The 9,498-nt window shown below is 44.8% G+C and overlaps 1 protein-coding gene across 1 annotated transcript in view; it reads right to left on the bottom strand.

The window, feature by feature from the left end:
- Positions 1 to 4,543: 4,543 nt before the first annotated feature.
- The window catches only part of WNT2 (Wnt family member 2), a 45,231-nt gene continuing 40,276 nt past the window's right edge, over positions 4,544 to 9,498 (bottom strand). The window contains exon 5 of the mRNA XM_054016165.1: positions 4,544 to 4,835. Within this exon, the coding sequence (XP_053872140.1) occupies positions 4,606 to 4,835 (230 nt within the window). The 3' untranslated portion in view covers positions 4,544 to 4,605. The remainder of the gene's footprint in view (positions 4,836 to 9,498) is intronic.

Genomic DNA, 9,498 nt, shown 5'->3' with positions numbered 1-9,498 from the left:
GGCTTCATTAAATTAATGTTTTAAAACACTATGGCCTGGAGCCACAAAGATACTTGGGCACCTAATGCCCAGGTTTAAGCACTTAAATTCCATTTTTAAGGCACTATTGCAATCCACAAAATGTCTGCTTGGCTTCTGCCGAACCCTCTAGGTGCCTAAACTCACTCAGCACCTATGTTTTTAGGGTAAAAGTTCCTCAGGCACTTAGGTTTTTGCCTCTGGGCATGCACACTGCTACCTCCCTCTATGTGTCCAGACATCCCACATATCCTGCCTAAGCTCTAGAGTCATGCATACCAGGGGAGGAGAGGTACTCCTCCATCTACCTCACATGCAGGGCCTGACCTGGCAGGCGTGCTCAGAAGCTGCCTAACTCCACACAAAACACCGAGAGGGGAAAGGAGACCCTCCCTTAGCCTAGAGTTAGGGTATTCACCCAGGATGTGGGAGACTACAGTTCAAGTTCACACTCTGCATGATGAGAAGGGATTTGTAGAGGGATCTGCCAGCTCTCAGATGAATATCCTAGTCACTGGACTATAGAGTGAGTCTTCCTCTTTTTCTGGCTTAATTAAATTGGAACAACGCCAATAGGTGAGATTAAGGAAGATCCACTCTGCCTCTTCCCCTCCTATCACAATAGCCCAGTGGTTAGAACACTCACCCGAGAGGTGGCAGATCCCTGTTCACAGCCCTTTTCCACATCAGGTAGAAGGGGGACTTGACCTGGTGTTTCCCACATCCCATATGAATGCCCTAACCACTAACTAAAAGTTATAAGGAAGCTCCTCCTTCTCTGCTACAAGGAGTTAGGCAGCCTCAGATCAGGTCCCACATGTGAGTTCGGAAGAAGAACACCTATTTCCCCCCAGTTTGTGGATTTCTAGCAAAGTGAGGCTCCTCCCTGCAGCCCAGACTAAGGCGCGTGTCTCCATGAGGGGGAGAGGCTTAGGGCACACCTCTATCAGCAACATTTCTCATTGGCTATCTTAGATGACTCCCCACCTAGCATGCTAGCTTTTGTGGATCTAAGACGCCCATCTCTCACCATTCATTGTAGAGAGAGCCTACGCTCCTAACTCAGGCTTTACAGCTTGCCGTGTTGTTCCTCTGATTTTCTAGGTGCCTTGGAACACGTAAGTCCTTTTGCGGATCTGAGCCTATGATAGTCTCAAATAAAAGGCGCTAAGGAAGTTGTAAGTAGTAATATTAGATTTTGTGTAATAGCACTTCTGCTGTTTATGGGTAGAGATGTATTCTGCACTCATAGCAAGGAATCAGCAGTTTAAGATTCTAGCTAATTACACCTCTGTCAAATATATTTTAATACCAGGGAATAATTCTGTTCATTAGATGTGGAAGCACCTAATATTTCTCCCTGAAAATGGACAGGCTGAGAAATAGTCAATGTGTAAGATGAAACTGGTTCCTTTTGTAAATCTATAGCATCAGTATAGGAATACATACTGCAGAATCAATTCTGCACAAGAAGAACCCTAAACATATATTGTAGGAGAAGTCTCAGGAACAGAGGCTTTCAGAAAGATTTCATAGTATTTCCCTGGTATTTCAAGGCTCTCTGTAGGGTTAGAGCAAGTTACAATCCCCATTCAAGAAAACATTACAATGGCAATTTAGCATAAAATTTTATATTTTTAGACTTGTCCTTGTTTAAGCATTGAAGTAAAAATGATGATCTTAGCAACAAGGCCTAATTCTAGGTCTACATTTCAAATATAAGGGACAGTTTCCAGATTTCACATAGGCCTGTTGAATTTTCATAGTCCTGCTCTGTATTTCCTGCTATTTTTCTGTCAGAATAAGATCTCCACCTGTAACCCAGTGTTCCTAAAACATTTACAGATGGGTTTGGAAAGTACAGACAGTTTTGGTTCCTGCTGTGTTAATCGGACTATTCATTTTAACAGAGATTGATAATGCGGGCATCAGCACTCATTTCATTAGCTGGAATAAGCTCACTAGCAGTAACGATACATCCCTTGTTTTCAGAACTGTGTAAAACTTGTGTTATTAAACTGTGAAGTCATGAATTACTCAAAGGAAATCTGACCCCTGCTATCAATTTACAAAGGCTCTCTGACTCAGTCAAGATACTTAAATTAGAAAAGCAGAAACAGTTTTAAAACCTACAAAATATGTCATTGAGCTTCAGATACAGACGCTCCCCGGGTTATGCAAACCCGACTTACTAAAATCTGCACTTACAGAAAAAGTTCCGTAAGTTCCGTAAGCCCTTTTTTTTTTCTTTTTGCGCAATTGTCGGGTATATGTTCCTGACTTACGCAAAATTTGACTTACGTAAGGCATTCCGTAAATTGGGGAGCATCTATAGTTGGTTTTAAAACATGCCATTTTCCAGATTGAGACATGGTAGATGAGGTAATATCTTTTAGTGGACCAATTTCTGTGAGTGGAAGAACAAGCTTTTGAGCTTCACAGAGTCCTTCCTCAGGTCATGATGAGCTCATGAATCGTTAATAGAGAATCTCTTTGGAATTCACGACTAAATTTCAATTCACTGTTATGTATACTATTTAGTCTATCCAAACCAGGGCCAGTTTTCGCATGAAGCTAATGCATATAACAGCAACAGTGGTTATCACTGAATTGTAAGTAGCAAAAACCTGTTCTTCAGTAGGTTGCATTCATATAACAGAACTAGCTCATACAAGATTTTCATGACCTAGACACAGCAAATATATAGTATTATGAGGTGTCTGTAATACTAAAAGAATTATCATGTGTAGTGATTTGTGAATTCAGAAAACAATATTTACACAAAAGCAAAACAGTCAAATAAGGGAAGGCTACTTGCAAAGCAGAGTAAAGCCAAGGAACGATTTCTGTTTGCTAAAACTTAAATAAATGGGTTTATAAGCATTACAGGAGAGTGTTGTATGATTGCAGGAAAAAAGAAAAATTCTGAAGATCACTGTGTGACAAAGGTTTGTGATCTGGAATAATTTCAGGCACCAGACTCAATCCTGAGTCTGACTAAACTAGGAAAAAAACAAAATCACTATAGTAACATAACAGCAAAGATCTAGCATTCCAATTAAAAGTAGCAACTCAATCTTCAGTTCCCTCTGTTAGGAATTTCCAGTTGTCCATCTAACCCACTGTCCTTTCTGACAGTGGCTGGCACCAAATGTGTCTGAGGAAGACACCACTCTCTTAGGGTCTCTGAGCCTGGACTCCAGCCTGAGCCTGAACAGCTAAACTGCAATTTTTTGCCTTGTAGCCTGCCCCACCCCCCCTCCCCGAACCTGAGTTATTTGACCTGGGTTCTGAGAATCGATGCTGTCATTTTTTTATTGTAATGTAGATATACCCCCAGAAGCCAGCTCTGATTCTCTGGCCCCTCAGCCCCAGCTGTGATGCTTGGCTCCAGTTCCTGTTTGGGGTTTGACTCCTGCTTTGACCACTGGCCATGACTCCTGCTCCAACCACTAGGCAAGACTGTTCATGTTCCACTCATGTGACAAGCAGGAGAATATTATTAATGAGACAAGCTGCTTCTGTTTTATACAGGCTTTCTGCAGGTGTTTTCACATTTACCCAGTTTTCACATTGTGAAACACAAATGTGTTTTCACATTTACCCAGTTAGTAAAAAAAAAAATTCAAAACATATTTATGCCCAAGATATTTCATGTCCCTTTTCCAAAGGGAGGTGAACAACTAATTTCTAAGTTTGATACATCTGCTCAGGTAAAGCTAGTTAACAAAGGGTCTGAGAAATAAATGTCCTCCTTCCATTTAATTACATTGCAACTTGCAGGGGGGAAATATCAGCGATTCACATTAATAAATGTGTTTAAAATCCTTTTAAGGTAGATTTTAAATTGAGAATTCTGTGCACATGTAACTAAAAGACTTGCTCTGACTCTTTAAGAGGAAATACCATGGGTGAATGCAATTGGTTGCAATTTCCTTCGCTTTCCATCGTGGCCTGTAGTTTAAATGTGCAGCATGTTGATGTCTGTGGGACCAGCAAATGGGCATGCAAAGGCAGAACTGGCCCCACACAATCCACAAGAGGGCAGCCCTATCATTTGACAGGAGATGGAGAAAGTTACTTCTAGAATACCTTTACTCCACACTGGGCTCAGAGGTTCCGTTACACGAGAATTGCTATACTGGATCAGAGCAATGGTCCATCCACTCCTTGTGCCTGACTGGGGCCAGGACTATATGGTTTGAAGGAAGCTTTAAGAAATCTCATCCTATATAAGGCAACAGTGGACGTTCTTATTCATATGAATGTCTCACCTCTTTCTAAACCTTACCATGCTCTTGGCCTTAGTAACATCTTGTGTCAGTGATTTCCACAGGCGAATTATGTGTTGCATTTAAAAAACGGTGACTTAAAAGTTTCATTGTTTCCCAACACCGAGAGCAAAGCCACAAAAATATTATAACCTCAAAAATGCTAATTGGCTACAACATAATTTATATTAATTATTTAGCAATTTCTCTGCGCTGAAAGGGAGGTGAAACTTGAAAAAAGGTAGCAAATGCCCTAGACATACTCCCTGCATGAAACTGAAAGGTTCAGCATTTGAATGCCAGTCTCCCCACGTAGTCATGTTCGAGCTATCCATCCAGCACTTTTCGGTGCTTTGCATGTGTGTACGTCCACCTCCTCCAGGCAGTCTCGACAGCGCACAGCGCAGCACCAGTGGAATTTACATTCGCATTTTGTCATCCGGCTGATCCGTGAAGTGTCGTAACCTCTTCCACAGCACATCACCTCACAGCTGTCCATACCGCGGGAGGTTTGGTTACAAACCCGTCCAGCTGTCCCGAGGGAGCCTAGAATGGAAATGCATTAAAAGTCAATTGAAAAGATGTGGGGTATTTTCAAGAACGGTTGAAAATATGTGAGAATATGTAAGCAAAACAACCATTAGCCAGGCACTTGAGGCCATTAAAGCAAGATGTGTCTCTCTTTGCAGAATGGGAAGTGGAAAGATAGGCCAATTAATTTCACATTCTACCTCTTGCTTGTTGAGAGGACCAGAGACAGACTGATTCTCTAGCACCAGGCCACTTGCGACTGAATATCAAGCAACAGAAAGGGCAAATACTATGGAAAATTGCATTCAAATTATAGATAGGGAAGCTTTGGTTTTGCAAAACCTCACTTTGGGTGAGGGGAAGAGGAGGCGGAAACTGAGGAGTGGTTCTAGATTTGGCTCATTTCTGTTAGTATTACAGTCTTACTTCACCTGTCCCCTGCCTCCCTCCTGTTTTAATTCTACCACCACTCACCCAGGCATATGTACTCCCTCCTGGCCAGGTACCCACCTGCAGCCAGGCACCTACGCTCAACGCTGTGAGAGCCTGGAGACCAGAAGGGAGCCACTGTGTGTGGCTGCTGGGTAAAGAGGGAGAAAAGAAGCCCTACAAAGGAGCTGTGGACTGGCTATGAACAGAAGACCCCAAACAGTGGTGTCTGTTATCTGTATAGGAAACAAGCAGCGAAGGCAGAAGCAGTTCCTACCAAAAATTCAGCACAGAATCACCCCGTGCCAGGAGAGCCAGCCAGCAATACACACTTACTTAAGGTGGCACCAGTGGGCTGGCCTCTCAAGCCAAGGCCTGGGACAATTGCTCTGGCCTAAAACATCTGTGGCTATATCTACACTGCAAAGTAAATCAGGACCCAGCCTTGAGCTCAACCCCAGTCTCCAACTACACACAAATCTCTCAGACTTGGGCTTGGACCTAGGCTCCTAGGACCCTGGGGGAGGGTGGGGGGTGGAGGATTCAAGCCTGAGTCAAGACATGACACAGGGTTTGAGCTCTATTGCTTTGGCAGTGTAGACACAACTCTGATCTCTGACTCAGGTCCGGGAGTACGCCAAAAGTATCCAGTCCCAGGGACCAACTTCCATTGTCCCCTCTATCCCAAAAATCTCTAATCGACTCCAGGGAAAATGGAAGCAGCCCTCCTTCATGTAGTGCAGAGGCTCAGTGAGTCAGCATTAGCCCTGCCATTGTCCGCTGACTGCCAAGCTGCAACCAAACCAGCAGAGAGCCTCCTGTGTTTGCAACGGAGACTGAACAGAAGGCGGCTTTTGCAAAGCACGCTGCTTCATGTCACAGGAGCACAGCCTCATTTTGGTGAATCTCTGGTGGGAGGCCAGAAAAACAGTGGACTTTAGTAAGAGAATCAGGAATGACCACACATAGTAGCAAATAGCAAAGAAGCTGGCAGCTTTGCAAATTTACCAGACCAGTGACCAATGCAGGGAGCAGATTAAGGAGCTGAAGAGTACCAGAAAATCAGGGACCAGAAACGCACCTTGAGCAACTCGCTGACATTATGTTCATTTTATGTGGAGTTTGACTGGGTGCTGGGAACTGTGCTGAGCACAGAGCCAACGGTCACCTGGTCAGCCAGGATGGTGCCCTGCTAGCCCCAGAATCCGGCATAGGGACTGATGGGAGCCAGCAGTAGGTGCTGAGTGAGGACAGTGAAGTGACTCTGTTGGTGAAACTGGTCCTCCAGGAGGCTTTGCTTCAGGAGCAGCAGCAGCACATCCTGGGACTGTACTCGGAGGAGCTGCTTGATGTCCCCAGGAGAAACAGCCTGACATGAAGCCTGCAGCAGACACAGAAGGGGCAGAAGCTGCCCTGGAGCCTAGTAAATTTCTGGCTCCATTTTAATGTTTATTAATATAGGATTGGGAGGGATTTCCGTTCGCTGAAACAATGCAAAAGTTATTAGATGCCCCGGCTAGCAAAGTGTATCCATTAATGGTGAATTATATGTCAGCGGCTGGCTCTCCCTCTGACCTCTCCCCCGCCACATGGAGTTCAAAATGGCAACCAGGAAATGCAAACAGTAAAAATGCCTTGAAAGTGAATTTTTACTGGATAGGCACAGATTTTTGTTAGGGCCATTCCTGTTTCCTAAAAATAATCACCTTACAGTGCCATGCCTGTAAGTACTCCACTCTGTAACGAACTACCTGGGAACGGTGAACTGTGCAAGGAGGAGGTGGAAACATTTTCCATTCACAAATCTAGTCCATTTCAGTTAGAGGTAGTCCAGGCAGTCCATAGTGCCCAAGCATCGAAAGCCCCAGAATCAACGACCCACATCCCACCCCACTCCACAAGCACATTCTCTCTCTTCTATGGGGCCATGCAAGTCCATAAAGTGTGAACACAAAGCATCCCTGACCTCTGTTGTCTAAGTGCATCCAGCTCCAGCTGTGGTAGCTGCACTCTCTAGCTGAGTGTACCAATTCAGCAGCCCCTCACTGTCACAGGTCCATTCAGGGGAAATGGCTCCCCTCTGGCTTCACAAAAATTGTGATGAGCAGAAAGCCCCAGTAATGTGGACAGCAATGATGATATTGGCATCCTAATGGGTCTGTAAACATCTCCAACAGGATTTCAATCTGCCAAAAACAAATTCAATAACAATTCTACACCTGCTGAGAATGTAATTAAACCGTCTTGTGCCAGGGCCTCTGAAATCAGAGTATGGTTTCATAAGTCAAGGCAAAAGCAGGTACGCAGGGCCCCCAGAATAATGGTGGGGACAGGAACTCTGTTTATGACAATGTCATCTGATGGGAATAGAGTCCCAGCCTGTCCAGGAATGTAGACTCCTGATCAGCAAAAAACCTTAGGATCATGAACTTTTCCTGTACAGTCCACGTTGACATTCATAAATCTGCCTTTGTGGTCCACTAGTGCCTGCAAAACAATGGAGTAGTGCCCTTTGTGCTTTATGTACTCTTGTGCTCCTTGAGGAGGGCAAACTATGGGCACGTGCATCAGTGGCCCTGGGGCAGTGTAGAAACCCCATTCTCTCAAAGCCAACAATTACTTCAGGAATATTCTTTTATGCTTACCACCTAGGGGCAAAGCACACACCTGACTGTCTCAAAACATCCACCACTTTACCTACAGTCGACTTTCCAATACCAAACTGGTTGGCAACAGACCTGTAGCAGTCTGGGGTAGCAGCTTCCAGACAGTTAAAACAATCTGCTTCTGGACTGGCACGGGTGCCCTCTTAGAGGATTGGGGAAAGCTGTCACAAAGCTCCAGAAATGTAGCTGGTCATCCCAAGTGCACATGATGATGTGATCTCTCCAGTCTGTGCTTGTGGCCCTGCTCCAGAAGTTCATAGGGGACATCAGCGGCTGTACCAAGTGTCACGAGCAGTATCGAGTATGCCATGTCTGAGTCCTCCTCCTTTTGCTCCATCATAAGTTGTGTCAGGTGCCTTTGGTAGGTTAGAAAATGCCACCAAAATGTCCACCAGCATCTCACAGAAGCCCTGCCCATTTCCTGACACAGGAGTGAAAGCGCAAGCAAGAGAATCCTTCAAAAGGCTCCTCCTACCTGGCGCTGGCTCCAGTAGTTGGGAGCACAGAGACCAAAATGACTGCTTGGCAGGATGTGTTGGTGGTCAGTTCAAACTTCCTGTAACATGCAGGGGACAGTCAAGTTTTCCCACAGTGCATCATGGTCAAAGGCCACATTTTAGGCAGACACTAGGGAGTCTGGGATATGATTGGTTTGACTCAGGTCTACATGTTGCACTGTGGACACCAGTGCCCCAGGTTCAAGCCTGGGGTAGAAAATTCTTAACATGGGATTAACAATCAGTGTAGATGCTCAAGCCCTGGGTTCTCTAATCCAGGCTCAGCTGACTTGAGTCCCACTAACTGGGTTTCCATTGCAGTGTAGACATACCCTGTGGAGCTCAGTCTCTCTGCCTGTAGAATGAGGCTGATACATGGTGGCCTGTATAAAGTGCTCTGAAATCTCCTGAGAATAAATTCAATATAAATACAAACAACTCTTCTTACCCCTCCTCAACATGGGTTAAAGTGGACTTTTCTTTCCACTTGCAGGCTTTTTAAGAAGTGTAGGAAGGCACTGGAGACATTTTACATTTCTATGAAACATTAAAATGCCTCTTGCAAGACTCAGAGAGCCTCTGCCATTCCCCCCATGGTAAGAACGGGCTGGATTTACTTTAGAGCTCTAGAATTTTCCCACAGTGCACCCTGGTCAAAGGGCTAGTGGCCACATTTCAGCGGGATGTTGTAATACCCTCTATTTTCTAATTTTTCCAGGGTTAACCTGAACAAAAAATTCATTTGTTGAACTGAATGGAAATGTTTTGTTTTAGGTCAGATTGACATTAAACTGTATGTGTCTGAGCTGCCAGGCTGCCTCCTGCCCCATTCTCTCCTACGGGCCGTGCTCCTTGGCTGAGCTACATATCCCGTGAAGCATCGCAACCTTCCCTCTGGCCAGGCCTCCACAGTGCATGATGGGAGTCCCATGAGTAGGCGAGATCAGCCATTTTTACCTAGTTCTCAGCAGGACATTTTCCTGTCTATGGAACAAAACTCTAAATTAGTCTGTCCTCTATGTGCAGATGATCACTACTGTGTCCTAGGCATGTTATGGGATTCTGGGCATGTTCAAGTGTATGGGA

This window comes from Malaclemys terrapin, chromosome 1 (assembly GCF_027887155.1).
Source record: "Malaclemys terrapin pileata isolate rMalTer1 chromosome 1, rMalTer1.hap1, whole genome shotgun sequence".
Taxonomy (NCBI): domain Eukaryota; kingdom Metazoa; phylum Chordata; order Testudines; family Emydidae; genus Malaclemys; species Malaclemys terrapin.
The sequence above is the reverse complement of the archived record's forward strand: the minus strand, read 5'-3'. Positions and strand labels throughout refer to the sequence as shown.